The sequence below is a fragment of the Phymastichus coffea genome, unplaced genomic scaffold, assembly GCF_024137745.1.
Source record: "Phymastichus coffea isolate CEN01 unplaced genomic scaffold, Cenicafe_Pcof_1.1 PCOF00152, whole genome shotgun sequence".
Classification (NCBI taxonomy): domain Eukaryota; kingdom Metazoa; phylum Arthropoda; class Insecta; order Hymenoptera; family Eulophidae; genus Phymastichus; species Phymastichus coffea.
Window position 1 is genome coordinate 207,765 of NW_026706963.1, and position 19,132 is coordinate 226,896.

General features: G+C 49.4%; 2 protein-coding genes across 3 annotated transcripts; both read left to right on the plus strand.

The window, feature by feature from the left end:
• Positions 1-906: 906 nt before the first annotated feature.
• LOC131672497 (protein tweety) lies at positions 907-13,991 on the plus strand. Of its 2 annotated transcripts, none has more exons than XM_058949756.1 (8): positions 907-1,164; positions 8,904-9,213; positions 10,008-10,280; positions 10,740-11,506; positions 11,586-11,687; positions 11,753-11,989; positions 13,598-13,782; positions 13,851-13,991. In XM_058949756.1, the coding sequence occupies exons 2-7, from the start codon at positions 9,067-9,069 to the stop codon at positions 13,758-13,760; spliced, it is 1,689 nt and encodes a 562-aa protein (XP_058805739.1). In that variant the 5' UTR covers positions 907-1,164; positions 8,904-9,066; the 3' UTR covers positions 13,761-13,782; positions 13,851-13,991. The 2 variants fall into 2 exon arrangements, with proteins under 2 accessions (XP_058805739.1, XP_058805740.1); XM_058949757.1 differs by lacking the exon at positions 907-1,164 and adding an exon at positions 3,343-3,479.
• A 115-nt stretch (positions 13,992-14,106) lies between these two features.
• LOC131672498 (uncharacterized) lies at positions 14,107-18,704 on the plus strand. The gene has a single exon (XM_058949758.1). It carries the CDS (start codon positions 14,111-14,113, stop codon positions 14,423-14,425), a length of 315 nt encoding a protein of 104 aa, XP_058805741.1. The 5' UTR covers positions 14,107-14,110; the 3' UTR covers positions 14,426-18,704.
• The last annotated feature ends 428 nt before the right edge of the window (positions 18,705-19,132 follow it).

A 19,132-nucleotide genomic window follows, 5' to 3' on the forward strand; every position in this document is an offset into this window, starting at 1 on the left:
GCATTGATTTATACTCATCCAATATCCGAACTGCGTCATTCGCTCGATTAGAACAAACTTTCTTTTTCTTTTATCTCGGATCATCAGCTGTTTATGGAAAAGCGGCAAGGTCGTTGTGTGCGTTGTGAAATAATGCCGCCATTTTTGCTTCGTCTTGAAATATCTCGCTCGAGATTTATTTAATTACAAAACTCATAAGAACATTCATCGGTTTACTATTTTTTTCACATAAAAACATTTTATTGTGCAACTATTTTTCTAGTGAAATTCAAGAAGGTCGGTTTACTCACCAGTACTTTAAATAGAATTGGTCTATCGACGTATATATTGTTATTTTGCTTGTATTGTTTATTTACATAATACTTGAAATATCGATTTTTAAATTAGCAAATCAATCAATTGTTCTTTTAGTTGTATTTTTTAAGTCTAAGTGAAAAAGAAATACGAAAACAATAGAGCGTTTTGCAAAGTTTAAGATAATATTTATAGCTGACTAGTAATTATGGGCGATTAATATGAGTATAGCTTTTCTGCACTGTCATCTCGCAATTTTAATCAGTAGGCAGGTTAAGAATATCAGTTGAGTTATGATTCTGATTTCAAACATAAATTTAGAGCCAAAGTATGAGAAGAGAATTACATCTCAATGATGCTTGAAATTTATTTAAATAGCTTTAAAAGTAGTATAAACTTTTATGAAAGAGCGAGATAATTTGTCACCATGCTAAGGAATTACAACAACGCCGCCTAAAGTCTAGTGCAGGAATTTGAATGATCCCGCGCATGCAGCTGCATAGCAGCGATCCGGCAACGGGCAACGTGACCGTAGAGTGATAGAGGGCCGGCCGGCCTCCCCACTCTATTTCCACACGCACATCGGGACTCGACCGCTCCTAGCTTGAGCGCGAGTTCACTCCAGCCAACAGCAGCCAGTCGAGCTCGGCTCTCGCTCGAGCATTCAATCTTTCGTTTTTAGACGTGCACACATCTGTTACCGAGACGCGCCGCGTGCATATCTTGCCTCGAGTGTTAGTTTTTTTTATTTTCATCCAAAAGTAAGAGGTCGAAGAAAGAAGGCAAGAAAGGCAACGAAAACGAGTGTCAGTGGGGACAGTGTGCAGATCCTGACATCTCCAATCTTTTCCCGCAGTCGGCTTGCTCGAGGTATGAGATCTCAGATTCTAGTGCGGAACGACGGTAGCCGATTGCGTACAAAGCGTCCGGCGCGGAGAGACAAAGAATCTGTATTTGATTTCGCGGTTAACGACAACGCGGTAAGGATATCTGTCTCTCATTGTCTCTTCCGTGCGCGCGGCATAACAACATCGATCCCTCAAGCACTTCGCTCAAGGGGGTTGACTGACTGGCTCCGCCCCGATTCCGGCCTACACCACCCCCGCGTCTTTCTCTCTCTGCCACTTGAGGGAAAAGAAAAAGAAAAATGGATAACCACGGGAATTTTAACGTCCAGGCTCGTCGCATCTCGCGAAAATACCTCGACGGAACATAACGCAGACAGAGAGAGAGAGAGAGAGAAAGGACGATGAACTCGCGGATTCGGGGTGTACAGCCGCTGAGCGCGCGCGCGAGTCAGAGAGAGATGTTATGGCGCGCGTCGGATCGATACCACACGGCGGAATTGCAACGACGCCGGCCAGCAGCAGCGGGGCTCCCGTGTGTTTATACGGCGACGATGCGCGCGCACAGGGTGTGTGTGTGCCGACGACGGCTTATGCGGGTGCCTTTTCTCGTTTTTTTCTCTCTTTCTCGCTCTTTCCTACTTCTCCTTTTGAAGTGTGTATAAAAGCCATAGGGGACGTTAGTGTGTGTGTGTGTGTGTGTGGATAGATGTGTATAGGTAGCTAGGGCTGTGAGAGCAAGCATAAGAGTAATCTTTCGTGTCACTGTTTTTTCGGGAGAACTTGAGCAACAACAGCTCGCGTGCTTCTATTGTCATTGTCTCGCGAGAATCCCGATGTATAAAGCGCTGCCGATAGCATGCACATCGCTCGCTATCGGCGAAATCTGTTGCTGCGAATAAGGTCACCGTCGAAACTAGTTATTCGATCTAGCTGCATAAGTACGCGTCGTCTAATTGCCTTTTCGACAAGCTAGCATTGCGGGACGTCATTCACGAAGGAGTCCGCTGGAAAAATGCGTGACTATCGGCGAGTGCCAAGGTCGACCTAGGGCTTAAACAAACAAGTAGAACAAGCTAAAAGACGAACGGAGATTGTCCGCGCGCACAATGCTTCCGACAGATCGTACGAGCGAAGCGCAGCGATGCAGGCGCCACTGGTCGGATGACTAATCGTTCGTGAGAGGAGGTGCCTAATGTCCCGAAAAATGCCAGTCGGACTTACGGTACCTATGCGCGCCGCCTAACGAGAGAAAGGAAGTGTGGGTGAGCAGCGCTCGCGTGTCCGATGCGCCTTCTCTCCTCTCGCTCTCTCTCTCTCTCTCCGTGGCTCGGGAAACCGGTTTTCTCTCTCGGCGCGTTCGTAACACTGCCGTGCAACGTGCCTCGCAGTGCTGCGTTCTTCTCTCGAATCTCCGTTGTGCCGAGCTCGCTTTTAATGAGTCGATTTTTGCGCGACGATTAGTCGTGGTTGCCGTAGCTTTGTGGCTGCGCTCGAGCGCCGCGAGATCGCCTGCGCGATTGCCCGCGCGCGCCTTTCACGAGTGACCTTAAACGAGAGAAAGAGAGAGAGAGAGAGGGAGAGAGGATAGAAATCTGTATTTGTTGTCGAGCTGTTGATCAACAGGAGATTTAGCAACCCTTCGCAGATTTACCGCCTCGAGTGCGCGTCGATTCCAGGAATCGAGCGATTGTCGTCGGGTCGACGTGTAACGAGAACGAAAGTCGCGTGCGAGCTCGGCGCTGTTGCAGCGTGGCTCGGGAGAGGATGCCCGACACGAAACGCCGAGGCGGAAGACAATCGCGCGTACGCACGCAACGCGAGCCGCCGCCGTCGACGACGACGAGATGCAGGCCAGCCACATGGGCGCGATCGGCTCGACGTGCAAAATATCCCCCCCCCCCCCCCACTCGCACTCTCTCCTCGAGTTGCCTAACTGCGGGACAATTACACGTCCGTCCGTCCGCCTTTCCCCTCACCTCCCCCGGCGCGAATTTGTCGTTTATCGCCCGGCCGACGTGAGTCACGGTGATCGATTCCGCGCGGACTCGTCCTCTTCGTGTCTGCGTACGCCGCTGCTGCTTCGCTCGACGACTCGTCAAAACGCTCCCGCCCCTCCGTAAACGCGGCGCTTTTCTCGCCCGAGTCCCGAACGAAGCCATCGGTGCTGCTGCCGCTCGTGCATTTACATTCCATCGCTCATAGGACGCTCGCTCCGATAGCGAGCGAGCGAGCGTAGTCCAATGCGCGGTCGGACGGGGAGAAGGGGTGGAGCGAGTCGCTCGCCCGAGAGTTGTCAATTCAATTAGGCGGCAACAGTCGATCAAGAGAGCAGGAGACGTAAGTACCTCTTCGGCGATCAATCAGTCGCGCGCGCAGCGCGTGTGCGCGATCGCTCTTTACGAGCCAAAGAAGCGGACAAGAGAGAGAGAGAGAGAGAGAGAGAGAGTGAGAGGAAAAAACTGGACACCAGGTGTCGAGCTGTAGAAGCCGGATTCCCTCTCGCTCGCTCTCCTGGGTTTATCGCACGCACGGTCGACACGCATTACTTTTAATCTATTTATTTATTTATTTTCCGCGCGGCTCTTGCGCTTGATTCGTCGCGCGATCCTCTCCGTTCCGACGCACGGTCGCTTGTGGTTCCCGCGCCTCGAAGCCACCGCGCGCGTAGGAATCGGCAGTCGATCCGAAACAGCGCAGTCCCGCGCGTAAAATCGCGCGCCGGCGCTGCCGCCGCCGCAGACCAACCGCGTATTGATCCTCAGCGAGCGGGCCGGAGACGCTGCTCTCTCTCTCTCTCTCTCTCTCTTTCCACGCGACGCCTGGATTTTCCGGCAGAGAGAGGGGGGAGGGAGAGGCAAGCGCTAAATTGGAAACGTGCCTTCCGCTGCCGAAGCGCGTTCTGCCTCTCCGCACCGAACTTCGACTGCAGCCGTGTCGGGATTAAGACACGTATGTGGGTTAACCAGCCGACGAAAAAAAAAAAAGAAAACACGCGCGCGCCGCAATTGTCGCAGTGTGTCGCGACGAGTGTTCTTCTTGCTTGCTATTTTTTTTTTTTTTTTTTTTTTTTTTTCGTCGTTTCGCGCGTCGGTCGAGTTTTATTACGGTCGTGCGCGCGAAAACGGCGTAACGACGAGTGAAGAGACGAGATTGGCAGAGGGTGGGGGATCGTAGTATTTCGAGATACCAATCGCGTCCGTTCGTCTGCAATCATTCAATCCCGCGCGGGCATATACGTATCCGGATAATCTCGATGAGCGCGCAGCCGTTGGAAAAAGGAAAGGATAGGTACAAGATTATTTACAAGTGATCCGTACTGGCGAGCAAGCTCGCCGGAATCAAATCGGTTCGCCCGCGGCGTATCGATCGGAAATAGCAAGCGACGCGTGGCTCCGACGGTTCAGCTGGCGAAAAAAGCCGAGAAACGGAATTTCGGCGTCGTCGGGGTTTTGGGGGATCGCACGGCGTTCCCGCCCGTGCTCGCAGACTCGAAGGGATCTCGGGCGTTCGCTCGTTCGTTTATCGCCGCGCTCGCGTGGTCGCGCGTGCCGATCGAGGCTTGCTCCACGGCCGAGCGGAGATCCGAAGAACGACGGACGGCGGTGAGAAGAGTCGACGCGCGCGCGCCCGACGGAAAGGAAACGACGCTGCCCTCTCGGAACAATCGCGCGAGAATACACGGCGCTCGCCCCTCGCCCCGGACTCGTTCTAAATTTAGAGTTCCGCGAGAGCGCGCCTCGCTCGTTTATTTATCCTTTTGCGTTTAGCCTATTTCCTGCCCGGCTTTCGGCGGCCGTGGCCGAGGCGCGGAAATTGCTCGATCGCGAGCTCGTAAATGTCGAGAGGACCGACTCCTCCGCGCGCTTCGTTCGACCGAGGGCCGCGCGCTTTCAAGCCTCGTCGATGTCTACGATTGCCCTTTTTCCGGCAGCCGGTTGTCGCGTCGGATTGTCATTTCACGCCAAGTCACCGAAGCCGCGACACATCAGCTCGCGTTCGCGAGAGGTGCGCGAGGATCTCCCTTCGATCCACGCGCGAGCGAGAAATCTCGAGAGTTGGCGCGCGAGACTGCGCTCGCGCGATAAATCTCAATCAGGGAGCGCAGCAGCGCCGGTAAAAGGCCTACCGCGGGCCCTTGCAACGGCAGAGGAGAAGCCGTGGGCCAGAGTGCGCGACCGTAGGAAGGGGCGAGGAGAGGGGAGCAGAAAGAGCCGTTCTCTGGCCGTGGCATCTGGTGGCCACGTTTATTTATGCGACGTCGCGCAGTCCCGCGGCGTGGAGAAAGACGCTCGGGTGCGCGCTTATATTTACCAGAAAAGCGGGCCTGCGCCGCAGCTGCCGCTCTCGCTGATTTCGGCCGAACGCGAACGGCTGCGCGAATCGCGCGCTCGGCGACTGCACGCGACGAGGGCGCTGCGGAATTCGGGAACGCCTCGACGATCGCGAACGGCTTCGCTTCCGCAAGCGCGGCGTGTCTCCTTCCGTGCTGCCACGCTTCGGGCTTCGAGCTTGCGGCAGCCCGGCGAAGATAGAGTTGGAACCTGCCCCGCGAAATTTCGTTTACTCGAAGACGTGCGTGGCACATGGTCACTATGCAAAGAGAGAGAGAGAGAGAGAGAGAGGGAGAGAGGTTCGTGGAATGCCAGCACCTCTGACAACACGCGTAGAAAGGACGTTTTCGCGATCGACTGTAGCCGAAGTGAACACTGTGCTCGACGCGCGTCTACTTTTGAATTAGTTTCTCGCTCGGTAATTAAGCGTTCGCGGACCGAAAGAGAGAGTTTGATTGCGAACAAACAGCAGTTGTTTGTTTTGCGCCGCCTAATCGCTCTCCCGTAGGAGGGCCCGTTTTTAAGCTCCAAGTTGTCGGCGCCGTTGCAAGTTGTCCGGCTCATTGCAATTTCATCGCGTAGGAAATGAAGCCTCACGGGTGGCTCTAGCGTTACCTGGCGGAGCATCAACTCGCGCCTCCTGCACGCGTCTTATCCGAATGTACGATTCGTTTTTCAGAACGCGAAGCATTTGTTAGTTCCAAGGAGTAGCCCGCGATCCGAGAAACGCTCAACGGTCAGCGTCATCTCTCGACAACGGGTACGGAAACAAAGAAAAAGCATCGCAACGCACGCACTCGTCGCAAGGGTCCGGGGGGACAAGGGGATAGGTGGGCAACGAAGGCAAAAGGAGAAAAGTGCCGTGGTCGTGACAAAGAAAGGCGCGCCAGTCCCTTAGCCTACATTGTGGTCACAGGCCACGCCTCGGGACGTTCTCAGCGATCGATTATGCCCGCCGCGCGTGCCTGCCGACCAGCGAACGACTCCCTCGGCCTCCGTCGCCGCCGGCCGGCATTTTTACGCCACTCCGAGCTCTGTCTCCTCGCGACCCCCCGGCCGAATGATCGGCAACGCTCTCGCCGTCGTGAGCTCCTCGCGTCGCGCATTGCGAATCTTCGCGCGTCGAGGTGCACGGTGATCCGTCACCTTGCCACGGTCGCTGTGTGATCGTCGAGTAGAGGAGCAGTCGGCTAGGAGGCGGTTCAGCCGCGGACGCGATGCTCGGGCATCGAAAGATTAGCGCGACTCGACTGCTATGATTATGGCTTGCCCCATAATCTCCCAACCACGCCGCCTCGCTGACTTATCTTGGTTTCTTTTGTTAAGCGCTGCTTTATCGCGGCCGCCGTGGGATTTTAGGGGACCTTGGTCGCATGCGCGTCGAATCGCAGCGCCATTACCGAGCGGTTACGGGCCAAGGGGCCGCTTACTTCTCTCGCTCGCGGCTTCAACGAATTGTCGCTTCGACGAGTCGCATTAGCAGTCAGTTTCCGAAGCTGCTGCAACGACGCGAAAAGGCGACTCGCTTGTCAAGACCAAACGTGCCTCCCTCTCTCTCTCTCTTCTCTCGCTCACGAGAATGGAATAGAGTTGAAGCGAAACAAACGTATACGCGAGTCGAACGCGCGACAACACCGATATGATTTACGATCGAAAGATAGCCAGGCTGCCTGCCGGCTGGTGATACGGTCTCTCCGATGCAATCGAGTCTTCGGAAAACGCTATCCTTTACTCGCCTATGGCGCATCGATAACTCTTAGCCCCCCCCCCCCCTCACGCACCCCTTCTCGCGGAGTGAAAACAAAAGCGACTCAGCGAGTCAAGGGAATAACTCGTGCGCGCTCGAAAAGAAGCGAGATGACAATCCGTAAGACCGCACCGATTATCGGTTTTCGATCGACGCGAAAGACCGGTCAGTGAGTGCATATACCATAAGGAAAGAGAGGGAGAGAGAGACTGCATGATAATGCGACTGATTGTACGAGCGGAGAGAGCCATTAGCGCGACCCACATTCGGCGTCACTCCGTCCGCTGCCAGTGCCACCTGATGTCATAATTCGACGCCGAGCCGAACCGAATAGCGAATCGACTAGTGCCGCCGCGCTCGATTAAGGCGACGTCAGACCGATAACCGAGCTCTCTCGTTGCTTCGTTCAGCTCGGCGATCGATCCTCGGCGCTCGTCCCTTTTTATCGTTTTCCTCTGTCCGTCTGTCTGTCTCGCTCTCCCTCTCTCGCTCTCTCTCTCCTCCTCCTCCCTCTCTCTCTCTCGCTCTCTCTCTCTCTCTCTCCTCTCTCTCTCTCTTTCTCTCTCTCTCTCTCTCTCTCTCTCTCTCTCTTCTGTTGTCTCACGCGCACGCTCTCGATTCCGACGGCGGCTGCAGCCGCGCGCGTGACGCGAAAGCCCGAGTATGCCGGCGCTCACGCATGCGAATCGCGTCCTCCCAGTGCGCCGGCGATTCGGGACAAACGTCGGTCGGCGGCGGAAGCGAGGCCACTCCACCCCGTTCGACGCTGCTCTCGAGCGAGCTGACGATGCAGCTTCGTCGACGTAGCCCCGGCGCACGCCGGCCGAACCGCTTTCGCGAGCCGAGGGCCGTGCCCCCTCGCAGCCGCGTGCGGCCGAAGCAGCGCGGCGCGGCCGAGTGTTCCGCGAAGGCGCGCTCGGCCCGCGGCGCTGCTATATCGCGTTGCGGGCCCAGATAAATTGGCGTACTGTTACGCGGTGCCTCGGGAACACCAGGCGATTAAGCAACTACTTCGTGAAAGACCGCCGCGCGCGCACTCCCTCTCTCTCTCTCTCTCTCTCTCACTCTCTCGCTAATCAGACCGTTCGACTGGCTTGCACACGCGACTCTCGTTTTCTCTCGTCAAAACAAACCCATCTGCTCTCGCGCGTAAGCTCATCCGATTTCCGCTTCAGAGTGCCCGCGATGATGCACGCAGTTGGCGATTGAAATTGAGAGTCCGGAATACAGGCGAATCCGCCGATCGGTTTCGTTCTCGGGTTTCGTCAAAGCGATCGCGTCGGCCAGAGGCAAAAAAAAATTGCGAGAGCGCAAAATGAACAAAGCGGGGCGCTAAGCAAGCGCTCGCTTGCTCTGCAGCGTCCCGCGGCATAATCCGCCGGCGAGAGAGAGAGAGAGAGAGAGAGAGAGAGAGAGAGAGAGACGAGACCACCGCGCTTTTGTCATGCAAAGCTCGGCCCCGGGCCCGGACGCGACGGCGGCGCGCGTCTTCTTTGTCGCTGCCGGCCTCGGGCCTGCAGGCGCCCGACGCGCGTGCTTCGGAGGCCGCGGAGTCCAATCGACGGGGCGTTGCGCGCAGTCAGTTGCGGCTGCGACCAGCACCCGTCCGCCGGGGACGACCCTCGCCGAGCCCCGACTCGGCGGAGAACGGCAGAGGCACAATGAACTTTGGTTCCGTTGCAGGAGCCGTAGCATGTCTTGACAAAGACAAGCGTGGCTAGTCGGCAGGAGAGCGGCGCTGGAAACGGCAACGAGGAGGAGTGGCGAGGGTTGCAAGGCTGGAGGGGCAGGCCGGAGGACTCGTCGAATCACCCGTGGCCGCAGAGTCGCCGAGCGCGACTAGGGGATGGCCAAGATGGCGATCGGCCAGCAGTTCGCCGGCAACTACACGCTGCCACCGCTCGCCAGGATCTTCCATGAGTTCCCTCACCTCAACGGCACCCTGCACTTCGTCAACAACACCTTCGATCCCCACTCCGAGATCTACCTCGAGGTCGGTATCCCGAGAGCGCTAATCTCTGCATCTCCCCTCGGCTCGCTTCCTCTCTCCCCTGCCAGCGATCTCCCTGCCGCCGCCTCCTCGACGACCTCCCGACTGTTCTGCCACGAGCACGTGCGCGCGCGCCTTTCGAGATCGGAGCACGACGATGCGCTCGTCCGCGCTTCTCGCTCCGCTCTATTTCCCATTCCATTTCGTCGAGTTGCCTCGTTCCTGATCGGGTCGCGACTAACGGGGACGTCGGCCTTTCACCAAGGTTCAAGTGCGCACGGCGAACCACTTCCGACGCTAGGGCGCGAGAGAAGGATCGAGCGAGAAGCCGGCGAAAATCTCTCTCTCGCTCCCTGGCCGCGTCCGCTTGGATTTTCCGCGAAGCTGCTTATCGGACGGCGCGCGGAGGCGCCTTTGAAAATAATTGGAGCTCGAGAGAACGTGCGCATCGATCTCGGAATTAGAAGCGAGAGAGGCCGCGTTTCTGTTCCAGCGTCGACTCTCCGCCCCGACCGAGCACGAGCACGTTCGCTTGGCGTTTGTCTTGTCCGCCCGAGCGAGAAAACCCATTGTCGAGCGGAAAATTGACCCCCCCGCGACCGGTCGACATCGAAACGGTCCGGCTGAAGAAGGCAACTCCGAGATAAGGACGTCTCGGCCGGGCGCGCGAGACGCGAGCGGACGGAGCCGCGAGGAGGGCGGCTTGTTTGTCGCTCGACCAACGCGTTCCCTTATCGCGCGCCGCAGCAGGTGCCTCGGTGAACTTGACCCGTGGGACTTTTGTCTGTTGCGCGCAGAGCCTGGTGATCCTGGGCAGCGTGCCGGCGGCATTGCTGATCCTCACGCTGCTGATCCTGCTGGTGTACTTGATAACGCGCTGCTGCGACCGCAAGCCGCGCCATCGACGCAGCATCGCCGTGCTCAAGTGCTTCTTGGCCATCTTCTCGCTGGTCTGCAGCGCCGCGGTCGCCGTCGGCCTCTGGGGCAACGACGACGTGCACAACGCCTACGACGACTTCATCAAGGCTGTGCAGCCTCTCAACAAGGACATCGAGCAGTTCAAGAACCAGGTCGGCATGTCCGCGCCGCGATCGCATTCCCGTTGGCGAATTCCGCGCGCGGAGCATCGAGCGCCGCCCGGGCAGCTGCACTCGGCGCGGAAGTCTCGCTCGAACGGATTCCCGGTCCTTTGGCGTCGGCAGACGACATCTCTCGCCCTCGCCGGCAGCCACTGGAAATCGGACATTCGATCGAGCCGCGAAAAATAATGAAACAAGAGTCGCTTGCGACTGGGGAAAATAGGGGTCTCTGATTCGCTCGCTGATTAAAATGACAACGGGGATAAAAGGTCAATGGAATCGTAATTAAAACCACTTCCATTTACGCTTGTGGAAGTATTCCACCGCGTCGGCAGCTGATTGAAATCGATTGGGGCTCGGATTTCTTTCTTTTCATTTCGTAATGAGGCGACTCTCCACGCCAGTTTTCCGTGGACGCAAGTCGCTAACGGCCCGGCCCCGTGTTCGCAGTCGTTCCTGCTGCAGGACCTGCTGAAGAGCAAGCTGCAGCCGGATCTGGACTCGCTGCGCGACCAGTTCGACGCACCGGCGAGTAACAAGACGGCGGTGGAGGAACTGCTGAGGTCGCTGGCGAGGATGCAGGCGAACGCGACGACGGCGCTGAACAAGAGCCTGGAGATAAGGAAGCCGCTGGCCGGCGTCAGCCTGGGCCCGGCGATCGAGCTGGCCAAGCTCGTGGAGACCTTCCGCTGGCCCGTCACCATGGCCCTGCTCTCGGCTCTGCTCATACTCTGCGTGGTCCTGCTGGTCGGCGTCGCGCGACACTCCCGATGCGCCCTCATCACCTTCTCCGTGTTCGGCCTATTCGCCGTGATCGTCTCCTGGCTCACGGCCTCCGTGTACCTGGCCTCGAGCGTGGCGCTCGGCGACCTCTGCGTCTCGCCCGACGGCTACCTGGGCCGCTCGGCGCCCTCGCCCTTCGCCACCGACGTGTTCACCTACTACGCGCACTGCGACAGCACGCGCAAGAACCCCTTCACCTACATGCTCGGCGACATGAAGAAGGCCACCGACGAGATGAGGCGCACGCTCGACCTCGTCAAGCAGATCGCCCTCGCCATCTTCGACGACGCCAATCTGCAGACCCGGCTCACGGGCGTGCTCAACGACGTCAACGCCATCGACTCCAAAATCGCCAGCCTCACCTCCGTGCTCGACTGCAAGAGCATACACCAGTACTACGTGAAGGTCGCCAACGCGCTCTGCCACACCGGACTGTGAGTTGGCCGCTCCTTTCTCGCCGCCCTTTTTGCCCCGACGACTCCTCGTCTCGACTGCGTCTTCTCGTGATTGCAGATTCGGACTGACCCTGATGCTGCTGTCGAGCGTCGCAGCAGGCTTCCTCTTCACGATCCTCGTCTGGATGGACTCGCACACCTGGATCTACATCAGAAAGCGGTAAGGCTCCCGAGTAAGTAAGTGAGACACTTCACACCCGAACATTGTCTTGTTTTTGCGCGCAGGAACGACTACCATCAGGTGAACGAGCACGACCCGTACCTGCCGGCGCCGCAGGCCTCGCAGGCAATCGCAGCGCGGACACTCCGAGGCCAAGGGTCGTACCCGCCTACAGCCCCCCCTCTTAATACCAATGCTCATGGCAACCATACTATTAAGCAGCCTCTATTGCTAACGCCGCCCCCGCCGTCTTATGCTACTGCGACCGCTCGCGCACGTCAGATGCACGACAGCATGTCAAAGTTTGTGCATGATCAGTTTTTTATTTACGCGCCAAGTCCTGCCGCCAACGCTCCCGTCCCCTCGCTCCCGCTCCTCCACCGATTTCCGAGCTTTTTTTATTCAGCCCCCAGCAGTTTACCAACGTTACCGTGTACTGCTCCGGGCTGATTATAGTCTCGTCCTCGCTGAGATATCGTTTAGATCCTCTTCGAGCGCGATGCCGATTCCGAGCGAGCCACCAAACACGCATACGCGCGGCTTTCTTCGGCTCGGCAACGCGCACGTTTCTCTGACGAAAAGACTTAAGACGTTTAGTTACAGCTGCCAGCTTCGGCTTACTTACTCCCTATATTATTACTCATGCTTAGATATATGGTAGTGCTGAGACTCGAATAGCAATAGTCAGTGCTTATTAGACAGCCAATTGCCGAATAACGCGAAAGTCACAACGCAGAACTAAGTTTCGCAAAGTGCGCGTTCCAACTTAAGTCTCTTCGTTGTCGATCAGTTCGAACAGAAGAGCGACGAGCTGCTTCCGCTGAGTCTTCTGAGCTTGCTTACGAAAGCAACACTGCGAAGATGCTTTGGAAGTAGCTCGTCGGATCTTCATCGTTTTAATCAATTTTAACTATAATTTGACTTCAGTCTCTTCAAATAATTCAATTTCTTGCTAATTTTAGTATTTAGAAGCTCGACTGGAATTTCTTTCTTTACTTAAGACTTTCTATTTAAAAAAAGGACTTTTAATAATATTTCTTAACAAGTAGTATTATAAAAAACAGCTGTGAGTAAAAACACGTACTAACTTCCCGTACGATAATTTTATTTTACAGTTCAAGATTTTTCAAGTAACATTTATGAATTTCTTACTTTACATTCTTTCACGATCAGAGTGAATGTTTTATTATATCTGATTACATGTTATGTGATATTTGACTTATTTTACCAAGTTTATAACTAGTATTATTATCGCAATATGTGTCATGATTATCGTTATCGTTCGCTTTACTTATTACATTACGTAAGAATCTTTCATTATTACACGAATAATTTTACTTTGATACATAGAAAAGCTTTTCTTAGAGGTGTCGAACTTTACGTTGCTCTAGATGACACTTTTAATTTCAAAGCACACAGTTATTACGCTCTTCTTCAATTCAGTAGTCGTTCGTTGGTTTCTCAATATTTTATGAAAATCGTATCGATGAATGTGCAAATCATCATGTCACATAAATATATATAGACAAGTTTACTATGCTCGTTGTTTTTTCAATACATTTTATCATCATCATCATCATCATCATCATCATCACTTTACTTGGAATCAAGGTCTGTAGGATCTAAGTCGTTGTTACATTGATATGATGTTTAGTGAAGTGTTTTGTTTTTGTTTTATACGCAAATATGCTACTTTTTTACACTAACATGAAGCAAAAGTGACAGACAAACGATTAGCGGAAGTGTGGTTTTAGTGAATCAAAGTCAATAACCTAAGAAATAAGTCACGAAAACCTCACGTCCATAGACTTAATAATTAAGATTGACTCTAGATATTCTCTATGCGCTATAAAAGTGCGAGTAACAAGGCTCATTGTTAATGATGAATCTCGTACCCTTACGTTCCACAGAGGTGGGGGCCTTAACGGCAGCGGAATCGGGGATCACAAACCGAGTCAGCATAATCAGTCAAGCGGACGGTCTGACCATCGTGCCGGGCTCGGGGATCAGCCTGGCCAGTACGCGACTCTGAGCAAGCAGTGCAAGACCCTCGAATCCAATGACTTTTACTGAGGTCACGCCCCCTCGGGACCGGGTAAGTCTATCTCTTTTTCACGTTGCCAGCCAACGAAGCAAAATCCTCACGACAAGTATGCATTACAGGAAGAGATCCACCATGGACGCCAAGTGTAGCCTCGTTCACAGGTGGCACGCTATCGCACAACTCACACGGCAACCTGGGCGGACCGCAGCACTTGGCCACGTTCCAGGATTCCCGTAAAACCCAAACCCTCGACCCAAAGAATTTGGCCAACCTGAAGCGCGGCGGTCCCGGCTGGAGTCAGTCCGGCCGACCGTTACCCGTACCCAATCCCACACCGGCGGCAAACAGTTGGGACATTGAGTCGCGCTCACAGACCAACATGAATCAGTTCCGCTCGCTCGTGCGCAGCAAGCCCGCCGGCCAAGTGCGCATCCAAGATCAACACCAGGACCACCATCAGCAATCGATGCAGGAGCAGGTGCGCACGCTTGATCGCAACTTCTCGCGGACGCACAGCAACGGCTACGACGCCCACACAGTCGGTAACAACACCACTGCCAGCACCGTGCCCAACATGTACGGTACGTTTGCCCGGCGACACGACAAGCATCAACACCAGTATCAACCGCCGGTGACGACGCTGAGCCAAGTTCAGGGCAGCGACCCCAATCTATACGCCGTTACCGAGCTCTAAGCGTTCACTCGATCGTCTCTCATCTTTCACTTTTGTCGATTTCATATTGCATGGATTACAAAAACAAGCTTTGCGTTTATTTTCCAAATGAGATCTGATTGTTTGTACAATATCGTTCCCAAGCTGTAGCAGACTCGTCCGATTGCACAGCGATAAAAAGTATATAGTCGCACTTGGTGCGCATGTATTTCTCGAAGAGAATGAGAGAGACGCGGGTCTGTTACTGCACTAGAGCGTCGTTCAACACTCGACATCGTGACGACGACGACGCTGGTGGTGGTATAAAGGTTATAGGTCGAGGAGACTATTTTTTCCTTTTAGTTAAAACGCGATAAGTACGCATCTCAAGCGAGAAACCAAAGAAGAGGGGGCGTTTGAAAAAGAAAACCTCGGAGAGAACGAAGAAGCCTAAAAAGATGTTCATCGAAAAAGGGAAGAGGAATGAACGAATTCCTTTTCGCTAGGCGTATTTCTTAACCTATATTGATTGCATTTGTATGTCATGTACAGATGGCCATGATAGAAACATTTTATTGTTTATCCGAATTCGTTTTGTCCTTAATAATGTCCCAAGCGCGATTGCATTTATTATTATTATTATTATATACTATATATAGTTTAGCCAGAGAATTGTGGAAAAAACTTCGATACAAAAACGTGCGCGTTATGTTTTATTGACTATTTTATGAATTTAATTTATATTGCGGTCGAGTATACGTATAATAATTTGAAGACGTAAAATAATTATGCGTTTAAAGAGCGTCAAATTCTACGTATCGAAGTGCGTATTTTACTTTCCGTTTCCTAGAAAAACTTAGTGTGTTAATGAGTTTTTTACGTTCTATTTCGCATACAAGTATATATTTTAATATGTACTTTAGTATGTTTTTTTTGTAAAAATATTCTTTTCTACTATAAATTATATGTTATACAATATGAATTGAGCTGCCTAGCGCGAGGTGGAAAAAGTGCGCCGTAGCATACATACTGATATTTGTTTTTAGAGTGACAACAAAAAAGTAATAATAAAAAGAACTCGATAATGATGATGATAATAGAATAAATTGTACGAGAATCTTATACCAAAAGACACTTTTTTATACGGTCTTTTTACGCTCTATTAAGAAAGAAAAAAAGAACGTGCAATTTGATAGATGAAGTACCAAGCACACACATACACGTACACCACTTGATTTCCGTTAAAAGTTCGATGCATTTATACGTGAGAATTATTTGTACTGAAGTTATAATAATTGTAACAATAATTATAATAATAGTAATGAAGTCAAGAGTTACCGCACGATATAAAAACGTTACACGAGTGATAGGGGGGAAGTAATTTATTACATTCAATTATATAATACTTTTTTGAGGTAATAAATGTTGACATACAAGAAAAATAAAACGAACACATCTATTTCAAAATACTGCCGTTCCTTGTGTGAACACCCGTCTTAAGTACAAAGCCCCGATCGGCTAATCAAGTTTTTTAGTGATGACTCCTTCTTATTGTCAGCGGTCATACATTCGTAAATTGTTGTTAAAACCGACGATAATAATTCTAACAGCATATAGAATAATCGACTGATTGTACGAAGAAAAAAAAAAGCTACAGAAAGAAGGAAAAGATGCGAATATAAGCGATGTATACCTTTTAAGGTTTCATTCCATAGAGTGTGCGCTTATCTTGAAAGGTTTCGATGAGAAGCATCCCCTTGAAATGTATATTGTTAATTTTATATTTTCTATGACATTATATTAGTTTATGTTTTTCTTTCTTTATACTTTTGTAATTATACTGATTAGTATTGAAAAAAATTTTTATTTTATGTCTTTTAAGTATATTATTATATTATACGAAGAGCAAAAGAAAATTTTGTATAAAAATTATTTAATAAAAAATTTTTTTGTCTTAAAGAATCATGCGAATTATTTCTAATGTCCAAAAAAAACATTCTTACAAATATAAAATTAACAATAGAAAAAAAAGTGGATCATATGGATTTTCATAAAAAGTAGTCAGCAATGAAAAATAACGTCGAACAGTATTTTCAACGATTCGCACATCACTTTTGCCAACTTGCATGTACATAATATTTGATGAAAAATACGTGTAACTTGTGAACTTATTCACCTATGATTCGATATGAAATGCAACTATTTAGACCCACCCTTCAATGAAGGCGGACTAGTAAAACAACTCACTCTCTCTTGAGTGGCATCACTTTGATGTTTATCGAGTTAGTATGCGTACTCGTTTTCAACAAAATGAGCTATCGATAATTCGAAAAAAATGTTGAAAAATATGAATAAAAATGTTTTAAAGAATTGCGTTTTTTTTCAGTTCCTAAAATTGATAAATAAGATATTTTTAGCGAATTATTAGTTTAGGATGAAATCGTAAAATTAAATAATAAAATTCGATTGGCAAAGCTCAGCATGTAAATAAGTGTAATATGTATTGAAAAAAATATAGCGTATAGAAAAATTACAAAATCGAGTTTTTAGATGAGTTTTTTAAGATTATCCAAGCACTGAAATGTGGAGTTTAGTCTTTATCAGACATTTAATAAAGTCGGATGAACATACTAAAAAAAATAACTTGGAAAATAAAATAAATTTAGTCCACGTATACATATGTACTTGATAATTACGATAAATATAAAGCAATCAGACAAACAAATTCTTGCCAAACTGTTTGTAATGGTTTTTAAAGAACATTTACATAATTTCTTTGTTTTTGACGTCTGAATGTTTTTCAAGTTCGAATCGATTACATTCGGAGTATGAGTGTGTTGAAATAGTATGATATTTATACACGAAGGAATATTGTGTTTTTGAATAGTTAACAAACCATGAATATAAATCTGTTTGCATGTAACAAATAATTCAACAATTCTATTTCGAGCAAAGCATAATTAGCTAATGCGAAATTTCAATATCAAATTAATGAAACGATTGTACGTAAGGAATACCTTCAAATTTTTATTTCGTACTGCCAATACTACCATATAGATCCCGTGAAATTATCGAGTCAAATACAATGTAATCAATTGTAAAATTTAGCATAAAGTAGTGTTGTTTCTACGATAAAAGGAAAATAGACTACAATTCTAAGTTGTTCAAGAGGGATCAACACTATAAGAAGAATAATTCAACGGATATAAAAATTACGGCGTAATATGACTTGACAAGAAGTTGGCCGATAATTTCCAAATAATCATTAACAAGAGAAAAGATAAGTAAATAAAAGATTTCGTAGGCAAAGCCAGTTCGTAAGTTTTTAACGTGAAGCAGAATAACGCATAATGTATAAATAAAAACAATATACATATAATTATGTATAAACTTTGCGAACCGATACTGTACAAATATGTATCTATACATGTTTTATGCACATCGTATGTACGGCGTGTATGGTTATATATTTGGTGTATTGCATTTCGATGAAAATGTTGTACGATGTAAGCTCGACTGACGAACGCGCCAACAATGCAAAATTAAGAACGTAAGCAATCTTTTCTAATTTTTATACAATTTTTAGTAGTAACCCGAACGTACACGCAGACGCTTTTGCGAAACACGTAAACTCTAAAAGAAATCATTTCATTCATTTTCGTCGAGTCCATCCGTACTCTTCTTTTTGCCGCAGTGAAGTTTACTCTGATAGCTTCACGAAAATCGAAGTCGAAACAAACGCAAGCTGCAGGCAAAAAGTGATTTTGATAATTTGTCAATTTGCGAAACAGCGTGGCATGATTGGGTTGAACCTGCAAATCCGAATAGGATATTTAACTACAAAATGTGTATCGCTACATTTGACGCACGATCGAATGGGAGAGCGACGCGAAGAACAAAAAAAAACAGGGAAATCGTAGCTGTGAGTGAATGTCCGAGTGAAAAGTATAAACAATAACAAATAATAAAAAAGTTTTAAAGAAATTGACACTAGGATTTGCGTCTAAGTTCGACATGGGTACGATTCCTAGGAAATTTCATTAAACTTGATTTGCTCTTTCTCATTTTGTGAAATTATTTAACGCAGTGTTTCAAGCGAAAGTTATACTTTAGAAGTAATATATATCGCAAGAAAGTTAAGTTTGTCCGTGTGTAATGTGCTTTAAAAAAATTTAATGATTATAAGGATATACGCGCGAATGATGTTTTTAATGAAAATATAGAATAATATAATTTCCGTCGAGAAATCTAAGGTTTTTCTCGTTACACACAGCAGTCAGTGTTTATCTGGCGTACCCGTCGACCTTTATTCCTCATATTGTACCATGATAAATGCAAATAAATTGAGAAAATTACGACGACTGAGTTTTCATTTTAGCAAACATTAAAATGTTTAAAATGTTTATGAGAGAACATATTGCTAACTTTACGATTGAAGTTATTTTTGTCCAGATATGTACATCCAAAGCAGTATTTCTATATTGTGTAGTGCTCAAAACGACTTTATCTGTCGATAAACTATACACGAATTACAATTGTTTCATTGCCGTAAATCCAGTGGTATTAGAAGCGTGCGAGGCTCAAGGTGAATTATCTGTTCGCCGTATTTTGCTTAGCTGTACATCCTCAAATTTCGTAAGTAGTGCGAAACGGCTAAATCGATTTCACAGAGGAGCGAAACAAAGATATCTCCATGTGTCGGATATAATACCATTGATACTTGCTTTCGGCAACTTGGAGGTCAAAGGT

Excerpts from the sequence above, each read along its gene's own strand:
- LOC131672497 (XM_058949756.1), top strand. The coding sequence starts at position 9,067 with ATGGCCAAGATGGCGATCGGCCAGCAGTTCGCCGGCAACTACACGCTG. Across the intron at positions 11,507-11,585 it reads GCGCTCTGCCACACCGGACT|ATTCGGACTGACCCTGATGC; the intron begins GTGAGTTGGCCG and ends TCGTGATTGCAG. Across the intron at positions 11,990-13,597 it reads ATGCACGACAGCATGTCAAA|AGGTGGGGGCCTTAACGGCA; the intron begins GTTTGTGCATGA and ends TACGTTCCACAG.
- LOC131672498 (XM_058949758.1), top strand. The coding sequence starts at position 14,111 with ATGAATCAGTTCCGCTCGCTCGTGCGCAGCAAGCCCGCCGGCCAAGTG.